Source organism: Haliotis asinina, chromosome 5 (assembly GCF_037392515.1).
Source record: "Haliotis asinina isolate JCU_RB_2024 chromosome 5, JCU_Hal_asi_v2, whole genome shotgun sequence".
Taxonomy (NCBI): Eukaryota; Metazoa; Mollusca; class Gastropoda; order Lepetellida; family Haliotidae; genus Haliotis; species Haliotis asinina.
The window spans coordinates 61258774-61284124 of record NC_090284.1 but is presented as its reverse complement, the minus strand read 5'-3'; the positions used below and the strand labels follow the sequence as shown (position 1 = coordinate 61284124).

The 25351-nt window shown below is 39.1% G+C and overlaps 1 protein-coding gene across 1 annotated transcript; it reads left to right on the top strand.

The window, feature by feature from the left end:
* Positions 1–110: 110 nt before the first annotated feature.
* LOC137283719 (probable ATP-dependent RNA helicase DDX47) lies at positions 111–15616 on the top strand. The gene is made up of 13 exons (XM_067815383.1): positions 111–266; positions 1521–1614; positions 2543–2731; positions 3739–3810; positions 4415–4485; positions 5082–5129; positions 5853–5924; positions 6556–6672; positions 7126–7272; positions 7755–7831; positions 8690–8821; positions 13806–13935; positions 15439–15616. Exons 1-13 carry the CDS (start codon positions 189–191, stop codon positions 15550–15552), a joined length of 1341 nt encoding a protein of 446 aa, XP_067671484.1. The 5' UTR covers positions 111–188; the 3' UTR covers positions 15553–15616.
* Positions 15617–25351: the final 9735 nt, after the last annotated feature.

Below are 25351 nucleotides of genomic sequence, written 5' to 3'. Positions count from 1 at the left end.
CTTTCTTTTGTATTCCTATACGCATTGTATTCTACAGTAAATACGACTATAATTAAGAGAGAGAAATCATTTTGTAAGAAATCTTATTTCGTATTAACAACTTGTGACACTTTCATTTAACAAACCCAAGAGAGATAACTCATTTCCGTCTGGAAACACGCACGTGTTGTTGAAAACCTAAACAAAACATGGAAGAAGAGGAAGCGAACAATTCATCAAGCGCTGAGGAGGCTACCGAAGAAACTCCAGTTACATTCAAGTCACTTGTATGTGTTCTTTCAAGTATTAGGATTTGTCCAATGTTTGTTTGAACATACACGATGACATGTAGAAGTTACTAGAACCGTATTTGTTTGGAGTTACTTACAGTTTGGTTTTGGACAGCTGATGGAAACAGTTTCAACCGTTTCATTTGGAATGAATATTCCTGTACACGGCCCAGATCTTCTTTTACTGACAGACCAACAGCCACCTTGACTCATCTAGCCAGATCATGTCCAGAATTTTGAGACCCTTGAAGCCCACTGAAGGTCCGGGGTAGCCGAGAGCCGCGTAGCCGAGAGCCACGATGCGGTCCTATACAGTCAAGACATGACCCTGCATCGCGTAGGGTCATGTCTTGACTGTATAGGACCGCATCGCGGCTCTCAGCTAGGTCCGGGGTAGAGTACGCCTTCACGGCTTCAGCAACCCATTCTTGCCGTAAAAGACGACTATGCTTGTCGTAAGAGGTTAACGGGATCGGGTGGTCAGGCTCGAATCCTTGGTTGACATGTCATCGGTTCCTAATTGCCCAGACTGATGTTCATGCTGTTGATCACTGGATTGTCTGGTCCAGACTTGATTATTTACATGCTGCCGCCACATAGTTGGAATATTGCTAAGTGAAAAGAAAACTTACTAACTAGAATTTTGATGATAACAAAAAATGAAAATGAACTGATTCTATTTCATGACGTTACTGTCAGCCACCTTGGGCCTGATTGTGTCTGGAAGATTATGATGATAAAAAATATCAATGATTTATCTCTGTTTTCCATGCCGGTTTAATTTTTTTAAAACATATTCATAATTAGGCCAGTATATTTGCAAATAAAATACATATTTGTGATTCAGATTCCTGTATTGCAATCCATTTAGCAATATATTAGGAGCATAAGAATTTGATAGAAAGTGACAATTGTGCACACAGATCCTAGTTTGTACACACCAAAGCCCTAGGTGTATATATATTATGTTTCAGACAATCTCTAAATTAGGTTGGAATGATGGGGAGTCTGGGTTTTTTTTCGTTTGTAGTATGGCTAATATAGTGTTTTTTCTGTGGATTATGAAAAGTAGTATCTGTCTTAACTGTCATAGAGGGAATTCCTTGTACTGAACTTCATATAATTTTAACTCACTGTGCCACTGTACTGAAAAATTGCAATATACATATTGTAGAAGTGTATTTCAATATACAAGTAATACGAAAGCATGAATTATCAGACTTATGTTGTCATCATGATGATTGTTTACAGGGCATTGTGGATGTACTTTGTGAGGCTTGTGAACAACTGAAATGGAAAGCTCCAACACAGATACAGAAGGAATCAATCCCAGTCGCCTTGGATGGTATAAGAGTCTTTACATTTCTATGTAGAAACTTTTGCTCAAAGACTTTAGCTCAGTATGGTCATGTTAACAAGACCTAAGTACAAGGGTTAGCGTTCTTAAACAGAAAACAACCATAATCTGTTTGGGGTTTATTTTCTATGGAACTGAAATTAGCCATCTTGTTCTTAAAAATTAACATTTTGGATGGCAGCATTAGTGGGAGACAGGGGTTATCTAGTTACCTTTGGAAACCACACACCAGAATTCTATCTGTAGCTTTGCATTTCTTTGAAATAATGAAGTTGTTATCCATAAATTCTGTGTATGTTGAATTTCCCAACTTCTAAAGTGCTACTCAAAGGAGTTACTCACTCTCATTAGTTTCTCAAAATGAACCAAATGTAAGACTTGAGTCACTGTATTTTAAATTCCTCATCATGAACAAGCTGGTACAAACTGGTACACACAATGTGACTCAAATGCTTATCACAGAGAGACGTTAAAGAGCCTTTGTGAAAACTGAATATTCTGATAATATATTTTTCATCAACTGGGTCTGCAGTGGAAGAACCAGAAAGGCAGAATTCTGGTATACTCCTCAGTGAGATAGACAAAGTATGTCATCCAGACTTCCAGTTGTCTGACTCCAGTTTTTGTGAGAGCTGCATTAGCTGAGTTGGTTGGATGGTTGGCTTTGTGTGCTAGGTGCCTAACTCTGAAGGTGTGGGTTCCAATCCAACATCTGTGCCCAAAAGTACAAAAATTTCTACTTTAATTAAAAAGTGTAATCCTCAAAATAGCATATTTCCTTAGATGTTCTTGTTTATATTTTAATATTGGAACATCTTGTAGGTAATGCTGCATCCTACGATTGTTGTGAGAACATGTTAACAATGATAACATCAAGAATTGATCAATGTTGATAATTTACTGTTTGTATTTCCAGGTAAAGATGTGATAGGTTTGGCTGAGACGGGGTCAGGTAAGACAGGTTCGTTTGCCCTGCCTATTCTCCAGTCACTCTTGGACACACCCCAGAGACTGTTTGCTCTTGTTCTAACTCCCACCCGGGAGCTGGCATTCCAGATCTCAGAGCAGTTTGAAGCACTGGGAGCTAGCATTGGCGTCAAAACTGGTATGTAGAGTTTTGTTTTTTATTGTTTAGTGCCAGTCATATTGATGAATGTTGCTAAAACCCTGTCCAGAATATTCACTCAATTCTGTTTGAATCACCGCTATGCCGCATAGATGACAGTGTTGACTATAATATAGTCTGGACCAGACAGTCCAGTGATTGGCATGAGCATCCATCTATGCAGTTATGACCTCAATAAACTCATGTGGCCAGCCTGACCCCTGAGTGAAGCTGTTTTGGATGTCAAACATTAATAGCTGAAGAACAGCTTTAAGTCTGCTCCTACTAGGTGGTATGTAGAATGCTGGAAGTGGTTGGATCAGGGAGTGAGTGAGGTTAGTTTTACTCTGCACTCAGCAGTATTCCAGCTACATGGCGGCATATGGTCGGTGAAGGTCCTGGGGCAGAATAGGCCTTAAGCAACCCATGCTTGCCATAAAAGGTGACTATACTTGTCGTAAGAGGTGACTAACAGGATTGGGTGGTTAGACTCGCTGACTTGGTTGACACATGGCATTGGTTCCCAATTGCGCATATCGATTCTCATGCTGTTGGTCACTGGATTGTCTGGAATATTGCGGAGTGCAGCGTAAAACTAAACTCACTCACTCATACTGTTAGTAATTAAATTGCAAATGATACCATAGCATGGCAAGAAGCAAACTGACTGAGAAGTTGTTATTTGATCGAAATTTTTACACGAAATATTAAGACTTTTTCTGCATCCACATAAAATTCCGTTGCAGCCTTTCTCATTTTTCATACATACTGGATGCAGGAATGTTAGTCAGATTTGCCATCCTGAATGTCTTTGTGCTTGTTAAGACAATATCCACCTGATTAGAGAGAGAGGAATTGTCTGATTTTAACGTAACTGTATATCATGTTACAGCATCATTTCACGGAAAGCAAGTACAGTTTAGATTTCCAAAGAGCATTTTATTGAAAATGAAATTATGAAAGCTTGGTGTTGTCATTGCATAGTAACATGGTGTCATTCATTGCAGCTGTGGTGGTAGGCGGTATCGACATGATGACGCAAGCACTGATGTTAGCAAAGAAGCCACATGTTATCATAGGTAATGACTATTTTCTTATCTCTGTAATTCATGCCCACTGTGTCAGAGATGGATGATGATGACTTACTACTGAATTTTACATGATGGATGTGTCAGAGTGTAAGTGAACATAATTTGATCTTTGTTAAAATTCAATATTTCCCTCATCTTCATGATAACCATGATGGAATTTCAGTTCCAGTTTTTTTTGTCAGTCCGTGCTTAAATTTGGCACACATCTTGGACATTGTCAACAGAATTGTGGAATGGGTAGTACTGTTAATATATTGTATTTGTACAAGCTGATAAATTGCTGAGGTTTCATAACATCCTGATTCAAATTGGAAAAACTTATACATAGTGATGCTCATTTCTGTACTTTCATACAAAAAATGTTGGAACCATTTGGAACTAGCGTTGAAAGAGTGTTTATATTGGTTAGATTTTCAAAGCTCTCCTTGCTGGAAAAGTTAGAAATACATACTTAGAAATACATGTTTTCCACATGTACTGATGACGTGTATCCAAAACATCATATGCATGGTATCAGAATAGGTAAATTTGAAATGGTAGCTCAGATATGTTGATGGTTGATGACAGTCCAAGTTTCTGTCGTTACTTTCAGCCACGCCAGGACGACTGGTCGACCATCTAGAAAACACAAAGGGCTTCAATCTCCGTAATCTGAAATACCTCGTGAGTATGACTACATTCATGGTGGCTGAGCAGATTAAGCGGTTGATTATTTGCTGGCTATTAGGTGACTGACTCTGAGGGTGTGGGGTCAAACTTCTCTAGAATTTGTACTGTACTGAGAAAGTGTAATCCCAAATATAACATATGTTACACCTGGAGAGTATGTTAACCTGCACAGGTAAGCGTCAAATGGCTTAAGCAAACTGTCTGTAAATGTAGCAGCTGTCCTAACCAGTTAAGCAGTCTTCCTAATATTCATGGTTTTCGTTTTGCTTATATTACTAATAGTCATCCCTGCTGGTGATTGAAGCCAGTACAGACACATCAGAATGTCGCCCAAAGTGACGCACTTCAGGTCAGACGGTGTGACAGTGACTGAGCTGATTAGTGTTATTGTACCTCGATGATGTATTATGTTGATCATGCTGTCAGCTTGTTTGCCTGGTCAATGATACAGCTCCCATTAAACCCTGGTTGAATTCATGAAGCCCATTTCTGGTGTCTCCTGTCATGATACTGCTGGAATAAAGCTAAAAGGGTTGTAATAAAATACTCGCTGAACTGTTTGTTTGACAAACACTTGTGTTTCGTGTCAGGTGATGGATGAGGCAGACAGGATCCTGAACATGGATTTTGAGCAGGAGGTAAGTTATGGAGGATAGTGCTGTGTGACAAAGATGTGGTAGGAACATTAAAGCCTAACTACTTGTATTTAGGTACAACACTGTTTGAATCGAAAACCAAATGCAGATTTCAAATGATTCTTCATAGGTCAACATATTGAGGAATTTTGAAAGTGTTTACAGGAGTTACGCGAGTCATTGAAGGTTTTCTGTGTTGCGGTGTCAACTGTGTTGTCAATGTGACATTTAGGAAATGGCATGCTACATAATGAATACAAAGCTGTATTACCTGCTGATGTAATAGCAAAGTGAAACAGTGTGTGCAGGTGAGGTTTCACATGTGAAGATTAGCACAGTCAAATCTATGGGTCTCTACTATGAAAACATAGTACCCATGGTAATCCCTCTACCATTTTCATTGGTGTTAGTGAACTCACAGGGGTTGTTCTGATGTTTAGTGTTGGTCATTATTTCATAAAAAACATTAATTTTGCAACTTAATAGCCCCTCCAGCTCTCCTTTCTGTGAAATACTCTCACTGCCTACATTTCTTGTGGTCTTACACTTCAGATAATGGAGTCAACTCTGAATATGTCGCCTCTAATTTGTATAAATCACAATAAGAATCAACTGTTTTACCAAGACATAAAATATCTACCTTGAGCTGCTCTGTATGGAATCATGTGTGTGTAGTCCATTGTTTACCTACTGTTGGAGTGTGAGTGATCTCGCTGTTGGTTCCAGGTGGACAAGATCTTGAAGGTCATCCCTAGGGAAAGAAACACCTACCTGTATTCTGCCACGATGACCAAGAAGGTAGGAGAGTGTTTCACACGAGACAGGGAACATGAAGTTAACCGATCTTATTGACGATTAATAGAATAACCTGTTAGCTTCTACAGACGTTTATATTTGTTGACAGGGGACTTACAGCATTCATTCAGTTACAATTCATAATTCTTTGTAGTTCATTGGTTGTTTTTTTAGCATGTATTAATGATTGGGAGAAAATGAAGAAAAAAATGCATGCTATGTCTGTTGTATGCAGAACCTTCTGTGACTGTGATCAGTTTGTTGTATCACGGACAACTGATGAAGTATTTTGCTAGTAATTGTGCAAATATCAGGTGTTTGTATCTGTTATAGCAATGCTTTGGCAGTAGAACCTTGAATGCTGCAACATCTGTTAAAACCTATCTCACATAGTTTCACTGCAAGAAGTTTTATTGTCTTACATTAATACCTCATTCTGTTTTGCTCAGATTTCTTCTTTAACATTTGGTGTTTTTAAATTATGGCAATCTCACTGCAAATGGAATCAAACTGGGTAAAGACGAGATGATGCTCTTTGACTAAGGAAAAAAGAAGTACAAGTGTAAGAAAGAAAAAACAGTTCTATTTTTTTATCAAAGTTTGCATTTTAAGACAGTTGTCTCCCTCTATCCAGGTTCAAAAACTGCAGAGGGCATCATTAAGGAATCCTGTAAAGGTGGAAGTATCATCAAAGTACCAGACAGTCGAAAAACTTCAACAGTTTTACATCTTTCTACCTGTCAAGTATAAGGTGAGAAATAAATAGTTTGATGGGTGTTTGATTTTTTAAGTTTATTGATATTCTTGGTGCCAAGTAAAGTTTGTATCTGTGAAAACTTTATTCAAAACATAACAACCTTATCCACATCTGTTGGTATTTATGTCAGTTGTCATTATTTGATAATGTTTTGTTTTTCTGCATCATTACCAAATACATCAGTAAGGAATATATCTAGACATGATTAAAGAACAAACAAGAATTTCCTAATTTATACTGTTATATTTAAGACTGATGGTATTGCCTTGTAGAATATGTTCACTGAAAACATGACCAGTATAGAGAGAGGGACATTTCTGTTCACTTTAATGTTGAACAGTTTTAAAACCCAATGTTAAAACATCACTGACTTGAACAAATACGACACTTATGTTAGGGCTCTTCTCTATCATGTTGCAAAGTTTATTATACGTTTGTGTTATGCAGGATGTCTATCTGGTGTACATCCTCAATGAGCTGGCCGGCAATTCCTTCATCATATTCTGCAGCACCTGTGCCAATACACAGAGAGTCGCGCTCATGTTGCGTAACCTCGGCATGACAGCTGTCCCCCTGCATGGGCAGATGAGCCAGGTAAATAACTTTCCATTTCAACTGTAGGTTGATTTTGTTTGCAGTGGTTGATATGCAGAAACATCTATACCGTTAAACTCCATATTTCATAGAGAATCATCTGCACAGTATAAGGTGGAAGGTTCCAATATAGGCTACATTGCGTTGTCAGGCACTGGTGAAACAAGGACTGGTTATCTTAGCCCCAGTGTGCTGTGTCTCTGTTGGTTCCATATTAATCTGCGGTGTATAGTCAGGCGGCCATGTTCTATTCTGTTGTTTTTCCTGCCTCAGTTCTCCAGATGACTTGTCCTACCTGAATGAGACACAGTTTTCAAGATGTTTTGTTCTGTATTGAAGAGTGTTTGAACAATTAGTCAATTGTCAGGGATCTAATTATTCTGTGATCATGTTTACAATTCAGTGGTCAAACCTCATAAGAAAACGTAAAATAAAGTACAAACTCTCGGTATATGTTCCTAAATATGTTGTTTATTTTTTAGTCAAAAAGACTGGGTGCCTTGAACAAGTTTAAGAGTAAAAACAGGTCCATCCTGATAGCTACAGATGTAGCCAGCAGGTAAGTGGACGTCTGCATCACAACTGAAGCCAGTTTGAACCTCATAGGGACTCCACTTTGGTGAGGTAGCCCAGTGGTTAAAGCGTTGGCTTCTTACAACAAAGACCCAGGTTCCATTCATCACGTTACGTGTGTGAAGTCTGTTTAGGGTGTCCCTGGTACTGCTGGAATATATAAAAATTCAGCATAAAACTATACTCACTCACTCACTCTCCTGGGTGATTTAGTGGCTTGCAAACACTCCATAATGACATGAATATTTGCTCTTGACATCAATCATTAGATTTGTTGAATGACATTTGATTGTTCAGCAATTAGCTGTGGTTACTTTCAAGGGGATAGAATTCACTGGTAGTGTATATAACATCATTTCTCCTTTAATGAATCCTGCTATCTGATTGGACAGTTTACGTGCTGTAACTGGTGAGAGATAGTGGTTAGACATGTAGCTTGGAGCTTGTTCTGAATGTTGAGGTGGTCACTCTGTGTGATCCGACAAGTCATCATCACAATGATTTGTAAGGGTGTTCATGATGTCACAGCTAGTTTGACCCTGATTGTCTACCACCTAGTCATGACCCAGCTGGAAGTGAGTGAGTGAACAAAAATTGTACGTTACAATAGCAATGTTTCAGCAAAATCAGGACGACAAAAAGTTGTATACTAAGAATAAATATGTTAACACTTTTTAAAAGCTGTCAGCAGGGACAGTATAACAACTGGATTATCATAGATTAATTTAGACTAGCTGGATTTCAATGTCAAATGCTGAATCATTTCAAAACTACAGATTATGAAATTCCAAGATTGACTATGTGGATTAACACAGAATACTCTCATGACCTTTCTCTGTTGTAGAGGTCTAGACATTCCTCATGTGGATGTCGTCATCAACCTTGACATCCCAACACACTCCAAAGACTACATCCATCGTGTTGGCAGGACAGCAAGGGCAGGGAGGTCAGGAAAGTCAATAACATTTGTGTCACAGTAAGTTCATGTTACTTCTGATTCCAAGACTGACAATATTTTCTTTTTGATAAATTATGTTTTACTAAGCTACGAAAATATGATTTCTTCTATAATTCATATGTATGCCATTTTTCATGTCAGTGTATGAAATACAACATATCAATACCACAGACATGGGAGAGGAGAAGGTATTTATTTAGTCATGCACCTTCTGATAGGAACGTAATTGCAACTTGTTCATGAGCTGGTATAGATTCTGTGTACAGTGGTGTATCTGTCCAACAGAAACACTCCACACCTGTTGTCGGAAGCTGCTTCAGTCAAATAATTACCTAAGGAATATGACTTTTCACTGGATCGTAGAATCACATTGCTGTATTATGTTGTGCAACCATATGATCAAGCTTTAGTGTCTTGACCAAAAGACTGTAGCAAAGTATAATGTAACAATAGAAAGTATGTACCTGTGTGAATCTGTTGTTTTGCATCGTGTTTGTTGTCAGACATCCATCAAAGTCTTACTGTGATGAGGGAAGGGAGATAACTCAAATAGTTATGTTCGATAAGTACTATGCTCAGGTAACTGGACAAGCCCTCACTTTTTGACTATGCATTGTTACAAGGAGGTCCTGTACTGATATTGACACAATTCACAGACTTCTTTGTGGCAAAATATCTCCACCATTTATAAACTCCGCTGATTGGTCTTCATTGTAACTATGATTACACAGTGCCATTTAGAAAGTGGTCAGATGTAACATGTCAGCATGCCCATGAATATGGAAGACAAACATCTTGTAGTCTAGACTGCAGACTTGAGTATCTCTCTGACAAGAGTGAATCGGCAAGCTATGATTTCACAATGCCATTTAGAAAGTGGTCAGATGTAACATGTCAGCATGCCCATGAATATGGAAGACAGACATCTTGTAGTCTAGACTGCAGACTTGAGTATCTCTCTGACAAGAGTGAATCGGCAAGCTATGATTTCACAATGCCATTTAGAAAGTGGTCAGATGTAACATGTCAGCATGCCCATGAATATGGAAGACAGACATCTTGTAGTCTAGACTGCAGACTTGAGTATCTCTCTGACAAGAGTGAATCGGCAAGCTATGATTTCACAATGCCATTTAGAAAGTGGTCAGATGTAACATGTCAGCATGCCCATGAATATGGAAGACAGACATCTTGTAGTCTAGACTGCAGACTTGAGTATCTCTCTGACAAGAGTGAATCGGCAAGCTATGATTTCACAATGCCATTTAGAAAGTGGTCAGATGTAACATGTCAGCATGCCCATGAATATGGAAGACAGACATCTTGTAGTCTAGACTGCAGACTTGAGTATCTCTCTGACAAGAGTGAATCGGCAAGCTATGATTTCACAATGCCATTTAGAAAGTGGTCAGATGTAACATGTCAGCATGCCCATGAATATGGAAGACAGACATCTTGTAGTCTAGACTGCAGACTTGAGTATCTCTCTGACAAGAGTGAATCGGCAAGCTATGATTTCACAATGCCATTTAGAAAGTGGTCAGATGTAACATGTCAGTATGCCCATGAATATGGAAGACAGACATCTTGTAGTCTAGACTGCAGACTTGAGTATCTCTCTGACAAGAGTGAATCGGCAAGCTATGATTTCACAATGCCATTTAGAAAGTGGTCAGATGTAACATGTCAGCATGCCCATGAATATGGAAGACAGACATCTTGTAGTCTAGACTGCAGACTTGAGTATCTCTCTGACAAGAGTGAATCGGCAAGCTATGATTTCACAATGCCATTTAGAAAGTGGTCAGATGTAACATGTCAGCATGCCCATGAATATGGAAGACAGACATCTTGTAGTCTAGACTGCAGACTTGAGTATCTCTCTGACAAGAGTGAATCGGCAAGCTATGATTTCACAATGCCATTTAGAAAGTGGTCAGATGTAACATGTCAGCATGCCCATGAATATGGAAGACAGACATCTTGTAGTCTAGACTGCAGACTTGAGTATCTCTCTGACAAGAGTGAATCGGCAAGCTATGATTTCACAATGCCATTTAGAAAGTGGTCAGATGTAACATGTCAGCATGCCCATGAATATGGAAGACAGACATCTTGTAGTCTAGACTGCAGACTTGAGTATCTCTCTGACAAGAGTGAATCGGCAAGCTATGATTTCACAATGCCATTTAGAAAGTGGTCAGATGTAACATGTCAGCATGCCCATGAATATGGAAGACAGACATCTTGTAGTCTAGACTGCAGACTTGAGTATCTCTCTGACAAGAGTGAATCGGCAAGCTATGATTTCACAATGCCATTTAGAAAGTGGTCAGATGTAACATGTCAGCATGCCCATGAATATGGAAGACAGACATCTTGTAGTCTAGACTGCAGACTTGAGTATCTCTCTGACAAGAGTGAATCGGCAAGCTATGATTTCACAATGCCATTTAGAAAGTGGTCAGATGTAACATGTCAGCATGCCCATGAATATGGAAGACAGACATCTTGTAGTCTAGACTGCAGACTTGAGTATCTCTCTGACAAGAGTGAATCGGCAAGCTATGATTTCACAATGCCATTTAGAAAGTGGTCAGATGTAACATGTCAGCATGCCCATGAATATGGAAGACAGACATCTTGTAGTCTAGACTGCAGACTTGAGTATCTCTCTGACAAGAGTGAATCGGCAAGCTATGATTTCACAATGCCATTTAGAAAGTGGTCAGATGTAACATGTCAGCATGCCCATGAATATGGAAGACAGACATCTTGTAGTCTAGACTGCAGACTTGAGTATCTCTCTGACAAGAGTGAATCGGCAAGCTATGATTTCACAATGCCATTTAGAAAGTGGTCAGATGTAACATGTCAGCATGACCATGAATATGGAAGACAGACATCTTGTAGTCTAGACTGCAGACTTGAGTATCTCTCTGACAAGAGTGAATCGGCAAGCTATGATTTCACAATGCCATTTAGAAAGTGGTCAGATGTAACATGTCAGCATGCCCATGAATATGGAAGACAGACATCTTGTAGTCTAGACTGCAGACTTAAGTATCTCTCTGACAAGAGTGAATCGGCAAGCTATGATTTCACAATGCCATTTAGAAAGTGGTCAGATGTAACATGTCAGCATGCCCATGAATATGGAAGACAGACATCTTGTAGTCTAGACTGCAGACTTGAGTATCTCTCTGACAAGAGTGAATCGGCAAGCTATGATTTCACAATGCCATTTAGAAAGTGGTCAGATGTAACATGTCAGCATGCCCATGAATATGGAAGACAGACATCTTGTAGTCTAGACTGCAGACTTGAGTATCTCTCTGACAAGAGTGAATCGGCAAGCTATGATTTCACAATGCCATTTAGAAAGTGGTCAGATGTAACATGTCAGCATGCCCATGAATATGGAAGACAGACATCTTGTAGTCTAGACTGCAGACTTGAGTATCTCTCTGACAAGAGTGAATCGGCAAGCTATGATTTCACAATGCCATTTAGAAAGTGGTCAGATGTAACATGTCAGCATGCCCATGAATATGGAAGACAGACATCTTGTAGTCTAGACTGCAGACTTGAGTATCTCTCTGACAAGAGTGAATCGGCAAGCTATGATTTCACAATGCCATTTAGAAAGTGGTCAGATGTAACATGTCAGCATGCCCATGAATATGGAAGACAGACATCTTGTAGTCTAGACTGCAGACTTGAGTATCTCTCTGACAAGAGTGAATCGGCAAGCTATGATTTCACAATGCCATTTAGAAAGTGGTCAGATGTAACATGTCAGCGTGCCCATGAATATGGAAGACAGACATCTTGTAGTCTAGACTGCAGACTTGAGTATCTCTCTGACAAGAGTGAATCGGCAAGCTATGATTTCACAATGCCATTTAGAAAGTGGTCAGATGTAACATGTCAGCATGCCCATGAATATGGAAGACAGACATCTTGTAGTCTAGACTGCAGACTTGAGTATCTCTCTGACAAGAGTGAATCGGCAAGCTATGATTTCACAATGCCATTTAGAAAGTGGTCAGATGTAACATGTCAGCATGCCCATGAATATGGAAGACAGACATCTTGTAGTCTAGACTGCAGACTTGAGTATCTCTCTGACAAGAGTGAATCGGCAAGCTATGATTTCACAATGCCATTTAGAAAGTGGTCAGATGTAACATGTCAGCATGCCCATGAATATGGAAGACAGACATCTTGTAGTCTAGACTGCAGACTTGAGTATCTCTCTGACAAGAGTGAATCGGCAAGCTATGATTTCACAATGCCATTTAGAAAGTGGTCAGATGTAACATGTCAGCATGCCCATGAATATGGAAGACAGACATCTTGTAGTCTAGACTGCAGACTTGAGTATCTCTCTGACAAGAGTGAATCGGCAAGCTATGATTTCACAATGCCATTTAGAAAGTGGTCAGATGTAACATATATCATATTAAACTTTATCATTAAAGTACAGATTCTAGTACATTGATTGGGTTGAGTCCTTTCCGAGATTCGAACCCACACCCTCAGTGTAAGGCACCTAGTCGCCAGCAGACATCAACCGCCTCACCCTCTTTGCCAACACGACTTCCACAAAAACGAAATTCTAGTAGTCTAGACAGTAAACTGCAGACTTGTGTGCCTCTCTGATAAGTGTGAACTGGCCAAAAGCTATGGATACACAATGCCATTTAGAAAGTGATCTTCTTTCTTTCAAATGACCAGGAGAGCTCTCCACTGGCCATTACTCTCAAGGTGGACACTCTGTCCATTGACAGTGTTACAATGATATGTAATAAGATGAAGTGTATCAGTTTGGAGAATCTTATTGGGATATAATTGTAGACACTTGATCTAAGGGAAACTCCCACTGAACATGAGTATTTAGCATTAGCATTAGCCTTCATGTATGCATGTTTCTTTACATGTACAGTTGAGTAAAGTGGACATGAGAGATACTCCATTGAGTGTATGCATTGTTTGACAGATATGATGTTGAGCTGTACCAGCGGATCGAGCACCTGATCAACAAGAAGCTGCCGTTGTACAAGACGGAGGAGGAGGAGGTGATGATGCTGATGGAGAGAGTCAGTGAGGCGCAGAGACATGCCAAGATGGTCAGTTGCTGGAAAAATTCCTCTTGCTCCTCTAACCTCCAGCAGGGTAGATTAGTGGTTAAAGAATACACTTGACATGCCGTAGATCTGGATGCAGTTCCTCACTAGTGCAGTGTGAATTTGAAGCCCATTTGTGGTGTCCCCCTCAGAGATATTGTTGGAATATTGCTGAAATTGTGTAAAGCCATAGTCTCCCAGTCACGCTGACCTCCAGCACAGAATTGTCGTAGTTTCTAATTGTCTGCAACCTAAAGCTATTAACCACTCAGGGTTGTATGGTATCTGTTTTCAGGAGATTTAGAAATAACCTGAATTTGTGACTGCTAAAAAGTCACATGCTCTCAGTTTATGTTAGTGAGAGCAAATTTTACACCACACTCAGCAATATTCCAGCTATATGGGATACGGATGACATGTGTCAACCAATTCAGCTAGCCTGACACCTGATTCCACTAGCTGCTTAGTACAACAAGCATTTGGTGCTGAGGACAAATTCTAACCAATCTACAGACCCCCACTATGTAGCTGGAATATTGCTGATTGCAGCATAAAAATAAAGTCACTCACTCTGGTATATGTGATAATACAATATCTACACACCTCATCCAACTCTCACCTCTAGCATCCCATACATATTCCATTCTCAACTTTAGCAGTCAGTACATATGCTATTGTCAGCTCTAGTAGCCTGATGTGACATAAAACCCAATTCGATTCATCTAGCATGTACAGTTTTTATCAGGTGTCATCCCAGACATATACCTTCCTGAATTCTAACTGCCACTAACATAAGACATTCTCAGCTCATGCCAACTATTGTTATATCTGTCATTTAAGGTACAGCAATTCCATTACACAGAAGTCCTTTCTTTGGGTACCTTTCAGAACCTGTGGCATAACTTAGTGATTTTTGTCACACCAGACCAAGGTTCAGCTCCCCTCATTGATACAAAGTGCAAAGCCCATTTGTGGTGTTCCCTGCCCTGATCAGATGTTGCTAAAAGTGTGGTAAATCCTCACTCACTCACTCACTCACTCACTCACTCACTCACTCACTCACTCACTCACTCACTCACTCACTCACTCGTTCACTCTAGCATGTTCAGATCCCCACTTTCACCATAATTTTGTGTCATGCCTATGGTCATGTGCTTCCACCAAACTTTACACTATAACCATAAGACTTACTAACGTTCCTCATCAAACTCTCTCTCTGAAATGCATATCAGAATCAAACTCATTCACATTAGCAGCCTTGACCCATGCCAATCCCATTACTATAAGCCTACATTGATTACATTCTTGGATGTTGGTGTGTGAGTGAGTTTAGTTTTACGCTGCACTCCAATATAGCAATATTCCAGCTGTATGACGGTGGTCTGTAAATAATCGAGTCTTGACCAGACAATTCAGTGATGAACAGAATGAGCATCGACTTGTACATTTGGTTAGTGTGTTGCAAATGTAAACTGACCACAGAATAAGGAGTATCTTGTTCTCCAGGAAATGAACGACAGTACTGATGGCAAGAAGAAGAAGCGTCATCGTGACGATGATGATACGGAGGAATCCCGTGGGGTGAGAAAGAAGATGAAAATGAAGAAGAAAGGTCGTTGATGTTGTCATGGATATTATTCTAGTTATATTGTACAGTTATGAATAAAATAATATCATCCATTCTCGTAGCAGTTATCAATAAACGGTACAGACACAGCTTCTACTGAGCCTTTAGCGCTTGAAAAAGAGGTACACATATGAAAAAATAAATGATCCCATCCCTCCCGAAACATGTTTAAGAACGCAAAGTATCGCAAAAATAACATGTGTTAACATCAGCTATCCTTTTTTTAACAATCTACTTTGAGACATTTTGTTTACATTAATAATTAATTCGGATATCTTTTTGCATATGGGGCATGGCACGGACATTAACAAAATGTGAACTGACGCTGTCACACACCACTGAAAAACAGAAAGTTTAAAATTATCACAAACCGTTATAAACACCTTTACAGTTTTGTCAAATAATAAGAAAAACAAAAAGTATTAAGATCAACAAGAAAGAAAATAGTTACAGACCTTTAACCCTCAAACAGTCACCAGCATCAATAGTGGATCAGATCATATCGTCATATTTTTCACACACATCACATGCGCCCTAACAGTTTTTCTAAAATCATAAAACTATCACTCTTACTTGCAAACACCTTTCACCCGATGGTATATTCTCTTCATGAAAATTAAAGGTGTATGTGAAAGATGTTTCAGAATAATATCTAGAAACACTCTAACAACGTAGTGTAGTATTTCCATGACTGATCAGATCAAATCAGCTATATGTCACATTTTTCACCCACCTCAAATACACCTTAACATGTTTTTTTAGATGATGAAACTATCACTATTATTGTTGCATCCATGGAAAGGGGTGACTGAAACAGCGAAATGTAACATTAAGTTGTTCAGTCGATCATCAGCTTTTAATGATGTACAAGATGGCGTATGAAGACATCTGACATTTACGAGTAAACAAACAGCACAAGGTGTAGCTTGAATACAACTAGGCCCATTTACACCTTGCCCATCACAAAGGTTTGCTAATTTCCCAAACGTTTATAAAGTATTAAAACTGCCAAAAGCTTTAATATAAGCAAGAAGTACATTCTGAACATCAGTGCGGGCGATATTCTGTGAACACAACAGTCCAGTCAAAGATATTTCAATATTGAGTGATGTAAGTGATTCAATCATCGCCTTACGTTGAGTGCAATAAATAGTGGGCAACATTATCTAGCTGATGACACACAGTGCAATTTGGAAAAGTATCCTTATTAAGAATATTTAGATAGGCACCATGACCACAGTGCCCAAGACGAAATCTGGGTAATATCACCTCTTCTCTACGATTGCCTCTGGATAATTTTGACTTCGTTAGAAAAGTCTCAATGCCATAGAGATGGCGTCCTTTTAAGGATGAGGACCATCTCTGTTGCCATTTCGTCTGAACACAGAACTTACTTACGGTGCATAATTCAGCAGGAGAGGGCAGTATGGACTCATCCTGTTCCGATTCATCAAAATCTAATGCAGCTTTTGCCAATCTGTCAGCTTTTTCATTTCCAAAAACCCCAACATGAGCCGGTATCCATGAAAATTCAACGTCTAAAAGATCCTTACTTAAGTCATGAAAGAGTTCAAGTATAATATTGATCAAATCTTGGCTTGCTGAGGACGAGCCTGTCCGAATTGCTTGTAAAGCACTGACAGAATCACTAAAATGACCGCTGATACAGGTCTTAAAAAATTAATCCAGCACAAAGCTTCAATGATGGCCGCGAGTTCAGCAGAACACACTGACAAGTGATCAGCTAATCGGAGAGAAATCTCTCTTTGGTCAGTAGATATGAAGATACCTGCACCAACATGACCGGACACTGGGCACTTAGATCCATCAGTGTAAATCTGCATAGCATTAGTCCACTGTAGACTTCGGATATGTTCCTCAGCAAGAGCTTTGATACGAGGAACTGGCTCAGATTTAGATGTTTGGTCCAGAACATCAAGATACACGGATGGAAGTTCAAGCTGCCAAGGTGACGTCTTAGGCAGAACACCGACATCTATTGCAACATCACGTACTTGATGATGAAAAGCAGTTCTCTGACAACGCATCCCATAAGGCCCTTCTAAGGATCGAGAAAATACTCAACACAATCTCCCAATACAGCTGACGTCGGGTGATCAACCCAAAAGATTTCAACTTCAGCATGTATCTAACTTCTAACAGTTTACGTCTGAGATCTAAAGGCATTTCACCCGATTCAACATGTAGAGCCTAAACAGAGGTAGTTCTAAATGCTCCAAGACAGATTCTGAGGGTCTTGGACTGAACAACATCTAGTCTTGCCTTTTGTGTTACACATGCAGATCCATAAGCTTGACAGCCGAAATCAAGTCGTGATCTAATGAGGGCGGGATATAACAGCAATAAACACTGCCTGTCTGCACCCCATTTGGTACTGGAAATACTTCTCAGAAGGCTCAAGACTTTAGTGCACTTCTGGATCAAATAATCTATATGAGGTTTCCAGGTAAGCCTCCTATCAAACCAGAGTCCTAAAAACTTCACCTTATCCACAAACTCCAAAGGAGAACCGTACAAAACCAATTTTGAATTTTGAGGAATCTTTTTCTTGTAAAAATGATTGCAGACGATTTTGAAGCTGAAATCATAAAACCCCACTGTATACACCAAGCTTGCACAAGATCGAGAGATTGTTGAAGACCATTGAAGACAACGTCAAAATTACGGGACCGTTTCCACAACGTTCCATCATCAGCAAACTGTGAAGTTTAGACCAGGACATTGATATTCTCAAACAGGTCATTAATCGTGACCTTAAATAATGTCGGACTGATTACACTACCTTGGGGAGTTCCATTTTCTAACCTGAATATATGCGGCAGAGAAGTTCCAATGCGATACTTCTGTCCCTCAAAAAAATCCTTTATCCAATCAAGCATGCGTCCACAAACTCCAAGCTTATACAGTTTTATTACCAAACCATCCCTCCATAACATGTCATGCTTTTTCAGTGTCCATGAAAACAGCCATCAGATATTCAGTGCTTCCTAGTGCCTTCTTAATTTCGGTTTCAAGTCTCACTAAATGATCAACACAAGATCTGTTTTTCCGAAAGCTTGATTGAACACCTGAAAAGAAATTGTTCTTTTCCATGAAGTAAACTAGTCGGTTATTTACCATTCTCTCCATTATTTTACACATGTTGGAGGCAAGAGCAATAGGCCTGTAGGATGTGGCTTGAGTAGGATCTTTACCAGGCTTAGGAATACTACAAGTGCCTTTTTCCAAGAGATGGGAAGTTTGCTTTCAAACCAAATGTGATTAAAAAGTAAAAGCATCGTTTCAAGACTGACAAGCGGCAGATGTTTGAACATATCATTACACAAGGAATCATCGCCTGGGGGACGTATTTTTCCATTCAGAAATGGCGTTCCTTAATTCCTGGAAACGAAATAAGGAGTTGTAGTCAGCGATATGATGTGTTGGACAATGTAAGATATATGAATACTCTGATTCAAGTGACTCCTTAATAATTCGAAAGTCTGAATTAAAGTTGTCTGTACAAGAGATTTTCTGAAAGGACTCAGAAAATGCATTACTTTTGTCAATATTTGTTGTTGCTGGTGCGTCTTTACCGATAGATGGAATTGCACGGGTAGAACATGAACTACCAGAAATAGCTTTCACTTTTCTCCATAACTGAGAAAGAGGTGTATTTCTGTTGATGGAACTTGTGTACTTAGACCAAGACAAACGTTTGGCGTCAGTGACAGTTCGCTTGAGGAAAGCGGAAGCGAGTTGAAATTCCATGAAATCAGACGGTAAGGCAGACTTTTCAACCCTTTTCTTGGCCCTCTTCCTATCATGAGCTGACTGACATGCATCTGTCCACCAACAAACTGGCGGTTTAAGAGGACGTTTACCTGAACCTCTCCCTATGGTTTTATCAGCTGCAGCAATAATGTGAGAACAAAGCAGCTATGAAACTGTTCAATATCAATCGAATTTATAGCTGGGGTGATAGTGTCGGAGCACAAAGCAGTATATGCAGACAAGTCAGCTTTAGAGAAAATCCACCGCTGAGCTGTTTCTCTTAATTCAGTTATCGGATCAAGTTGGAGGCTGGTGAACACAGGATAATGATCACTGCCAAACAAATCCTGAAAATACATTTCCCAATCACAGTGTGGAGCTAGTTGTAGACTGACAATGGTCAAATCCAGGGCTGAAAACGAAGCAGAGGCCAAGTCATACCGGGTCAGAGAACCATTATTCAGAAGGAAAAGATTCTGTTCACCAAGGAGTGTCTCAATGACTTTGCCGCCAGCATCCGGCTTAACGGCTCCCCACAGCGGATTATGGCTATTGAAATCACCACATAACACTTTAAGTGTGCACATTCAAAAGAGAAACATAATCATCACTTGAAGCAAAGGCATGATTGTAGAGACCGATCTCGCATTTTTCAAATGGATAGTGAGTGCATTTGCTTCAATTTCGGAATGTGGCAATCTAATTTCACTAAAGGACAACGAATGCTTTATGAGTATAGCACAACCTCCTCTAGACCCAAACGGACGATCTTTACGTAACCAGACATACCCTTCCCAACGGAATCGATGCGTGGGATTCAAAAACGTCTCTTGAAGACACACAACATCCTGCATGGGATCAAGACTGTTAACAAAACCTTTAAAGCTTGGACCATTCGCATTAATAGATCTAGCATTCCACTGATGTATTAAGAGAGCCATAAAAAGAATTATGACTTCCATTGTTGACCCTTAAGCATGCTCATCAGATCATCAGATGACAACTTTAGTCCCAGTAGAGAATGTGCAGCTGATGCTATCGTCTGTAGACCATCAGATTTGAATGCACGATAGGATCCCAGGTTGGCAACTATGCATATAACAAAATTGAGAAAATCAACTGGAGAGATATTGTTGAATAGAGGCGTACAAGAGGTTTCATGCATAAGGTCAATAAGAGAACCAGTCTGACATTCAACCTCTTGGGTGTCAGCCTGTGTCAGTCCTGTCACTATGACAGGACAAGATACCACTACAGGAATGGGAACAACTGGAAACTGTGGGTGAGCAGCGGGTGGTGTGGCATGAACGTGTGAGTCCTTAACAACATGAGAATCCCCACGCACCTGTCGGACAGCCTGAGAATAGGAAAGTTTCCCCTCAACTCTAACTTTCTGGATTTGAACCGCTCCTTGATACTTAATACAACCTCTGTATGCAGAGTGAGCTTCACCACAGTTTTTACATTTAAAGGTACTTTCAGTGCACTCCTCATACCTGTGCTTCCCTCCACATTTAGCACAAATATGATTAGTACTCCTACACTTAGCAGAGGCATGTCCAAAGGACTGACATTTAAAACATCGCAGTGCAGGGGGAACATATAACCTGATAGGAAATCTCTGGAAGAAAATGTCCACATGAACAGGTAAGGACTGACCAGCTAATGTAAGCAAAACAGATTTAGTAGGGATTTTTTCAGGTCAACGAGTCAGGCGCACAACAGAGCATAGTAAAGGTAAAACAGGTTTTAGTTCTTCCTCAATTTCATTTATCTCAACATCCAAATCAATACCATAGATAATCCAGCGGGATCTCATGAGTGATTTAGGCTCGTAAGTGGGTACATGATGATCACTAGGTTCTGTAATTTGCATAAGTTTTTGGGCAGCCTCAACGGTTTTTGACGTAACACTAACATCCCCCCCGGCCATCCTGTTAACACTGACTATTTCAATAGTAACCTTAGCCAATGCTCTCGCCAAGGCCCGCTGGGTCATACGTTGACAGAGAGTTGTAGAAACGTCATCATTAACTTCTGCCTTAACGATGACAGTGGTTGACTTCACATGAACTGGCTCATCGTAAACAAAAGAAAGATCAGACCAAGCAGGAGTAGCAGCAGGTGGTTGCTTCACAACACAAGCTTTCTTAGAAGTACCATCTGGAATGCGACCGATTCGCTTCCTCCCAGAGGACACCACCTTGAAGTCGCCTTCACAGTCCATGCTGTTTTCAGCCATTGCCGAGGAAAACATTAACAATTGACTGATTAATCCACAAAAAGGAACACAAGTGAAGTTTCAATACACAACAAGCATGGAGAAAATGTAAACAACAAAAAAGAAAAAACATAAACAACAAAGTATGCTAGAATACTGTTCAGTTTGCACACAAGCAAAGCACGTCCGCACTCGACGGCAGTCAAGACCGAACCTAGTTTCAACACAGAAGCCTCATGGAGTTACCTCCCTTGGTTTTAAAACTACAGTACATCGATACACAATGGAACTGTCTGCCTTAGTTCAATGCGCATAATGCAGTCGTCACAGTCGGGTTTCAATCATAGGGTTGTCATAATACTTCCAATCTCTTTCACTAGAGTCTATCACAGTATCAAGATGTGCATCATGCTGCTATTTGATATTGTCTACCGATAGATGTGCTAACAATGATGTAACAGTAATGTAACAATAATATCAACTTACGAACTGAGATAACATTTAGGAACGAATTAAGTCATACACATTGGCCTGATACCTAAATTCAAAGTTAAGAAATTTCACTGACTATTATCTATCACGACACAATTCTTCAGTAGACGTTAAGTAATTACCCCAAGATTTTACCATGTTTATGTACACATCTTGTGACATTCATCCAAATCAGGCATTGTAAACACAGCGTGTAACGCATAATCGGTTCCGGTCATGTGCATGTAACCTTTGACCCCCCCCCCCCCCCCCCCCCGACCAATCTACTTCCCGTTAATGAAAATGCCTTGTCATACCTAGTACAATACTTAATTCCTACTTCTAAGCCTACTATTTCTTACACCACCACCAGGAAGTGATTTACATCCATTACATGCATCATAATGATGTCTCAACTAATGAACGCTGCTCAGAGAGCGAAACATTAGTCGATGTTACTATTAGAATAGATTTTACAAAGTTTGCACCACCAGTCCATTTAAAACATTATACAATTATAGCATTCCTAGTGTTTATACATATAACCTCTAGCCAGCTGAATTAATTTCAGCATAAGGCGTTGATAAGAGGGTGGGTAATTTCAAACAGTCGGTGTGTCACTAAATAACGAACAACGGAAAAAATATTCAGCTCATTAACACTAGATAGAAAAATCAACATTATTATAAAAAATATGAAGATAATTTCAAACGTTTAGAGGTTAATTACAAGACAAACATAAGTATTTTTTCCTGAATTTACCTGAATTACTCGATTGATACCCGGATGCGTTTTATATTAGGAACAGAATAACTTGTCCATTTAGCCCAAACCGATTTCAGTATTCTTATTACTGATATTTCATAAGTATCTAACTTTAACAAATCATAGTTTCCATGTCATCACAAGTCTTACTGAAATGGCACTATTATGTTTATTTAAACGTGTCAATAGCAGAATAAAAAGCATGATTTATAAACATTCATGAGTGCTAATTTCAAGTGTTATGGTTCATGAAATTTTGCACAAACCGGTGTAAGATCGTGTTACACGTACGAAAAAGAAACATGGCGCGCTTCGTTCAACACCTACATATAACATAGCTATTTTGGTCAGAAGAAAGTTTACAGAACTCTTCTGTGTAAGACCTGGCGAAAGAGGGCGAATTTCTCATTCTACAAGTGTAAGTGCAAAGGTCACTGGATGTGATGTCGCAGACAGGGACTGCCTGATAAAACTCATTCGTTATTGAATATTAATAGAAAAGTTGGAGATATGTCACCCAAATTTAGCCCAAATAACTGTTTAAAATGAATAATCAGAGCTCATAAAAATTTCTTGGTGTATGTTTGTCAATATAGTGTGCACATTGCTTTACCAGTTTGACCTTGTATGCTCCCCTGACCCGGAAACAGTAGTCGATCAACACCATAGATGCACGTTTTTCAGTATCTTTTATCTGAAGTTTTGTTCATATTAGGCGCATTACTTTATTGTCTACTGAATATAAAGATAGCAAAGATATAATTGTGATGCATGTTAATTCTAATTTGTTCTTTTTTTCACATGGTCCGACACAAAAACGTTCACAAACATCAGCCTCAACAACAGGTGCACGGATATGGGGGTGGCATTTGTGTTTCAAAATTACATTCATAATTTTATACTATAACTTAACCTTCTTGCTGAGTAATTATGATATATTTGTCAATGCTTTATGTTTCATAGCTGGTTACAACTTTTAATCTTTTCATATATTTTCATATGTTAACTGATATTAATAATATGGCAAGTATTTTTCTCCCAAAATAGCCATGGGGAAAGACACTCAAGATCTGTCAATGCATTAGCAACCAAATTTTAATTAATGTCTTTCAGTGATGTGGAAACTGACACTCTTACACGATTCTTTAGTACAACTACATGTATACCATAAAATATATGTATAGATGTTTAATATTATTTTGTGTATTTTACTTCTTTATATCTTGCTAAAATGTACATCAAATACAAATGGGCTATGAACTATTTTTGTTTTCAACAGTACCTCTTTGTTTGGTGAATTATTTTGAATCACTCATGACTAATGTCATTTATGTTGTTGCAGTAACAGTATTCTTATCAGAAAACGTTATCATTTGATGAACAAAGAAACTATATACTTGTCATAAGTTATATTGTCTCTGGTGAAAGTAAACAGGCCTCATATTCTGTAAATAGAAATTATTGTACCTTATTATCGTTTCCTGGGTTTACGAGCAATGTCACAATATGAAATGAATCTATTGAACATTCAAGGATTGTTTCTGTTTGCTGAAGTGTCTGATAACGATATACTCCAATTATTTAGTGTTCAATAGCCTAAACCATCATAAAACAAGAAATGTCAAGAACAGTCTTCTTTGAATAACAAAATGCCAAGGACTGAGCAGTCTTTCGTTTAGGATGTGGAAGCATTTGATATATGTCTTTGCCACATACATATAGCATTGAAATCTTCCAAATTGAAATGGCTCCAAACTGGACAACAAAAAAAACCCTCACTGCTGAGCTCAGTATTAGGAAAATGAAATATATTTGTCTATGGTGCCACCTTACATGATTACCTTGATGTCACAGACTAACACAGGTTGCACCTTCTGCTCAACAATTCATTATCAGTCACTTGTAGTTGATATTCCATATTCACAACATCACTACAAAAACATTATTATGGGTCTGGTATAATAATTTCATATTACTAAGAGTCTCTCTTTCAATCACTGTCAGTGTAATCACTGCTCCAAGACGTTGGATCAATAGTTTCCCAGATGACGTCTGTTTTAACAGTAAAATATGAACATAGTGTGCAAGCAGGTAAAAGTATGGTCATAAATATGAGGTACATTTTGCAGTTCAGGTTGCACTAGTGCTACATCTGAAGGCTGTATGGAGCCACTGACTGAGTCACATGAGATGAGTTTATCATACAAATATGCACACACGTCAAATAATTTGATCTGAAACATTACCTGCAGTACAGTAGGTAGAATTTAACTCTGAAATCTCTGCATTTTGAAGTGACAGAATAATTTCAATTTTGCCCAAAGGTCTTGAACAAAAGATGTGATGTTTAGCTGTTTTAATGTCTCAAATAAATACTGATTCACAAAGACGTTGACAGTTGTTTTCTAAGCAGTCATTAATCTTTATGAAATCCATTTACGTTACACTCTCACAGTAGCTCTGGTTTCGTTCGTTTCTGCGAAAGGAAAAACAGATTTCATTCATGACATCTTCAATCATCAAAACTGTACTTCTTGTGGCGACATACACAGAACAATATA

What these genes read in the sequence shown, in the direction of transcription:
- LOC137283719 (XM_067815383.1), top strand. Translation starts at nt 189, where the DNA reads ATGGAAGAAGAGGAAGCGAACAATTCATCAAGCGCTGAGGAGGCTACC. An exon ending in AATCCCAGTCGCCTTGGATG is followed by an intron (nt 1,615 to 2,542) that starts GTATAAGAGTCT and finishes TTGTATTTCCAG; the next exon opens with GTAAAGATGTGATAGGTTTG. An exon ending in GAAGCCACATGTTATCATAG is followed by an intron (nt 3,811 to 4,414) that starts GTAATGACTATT and finishes CGTTACTTTCAG; the next exon opens with CCACGCCAGGACGACTGGTC.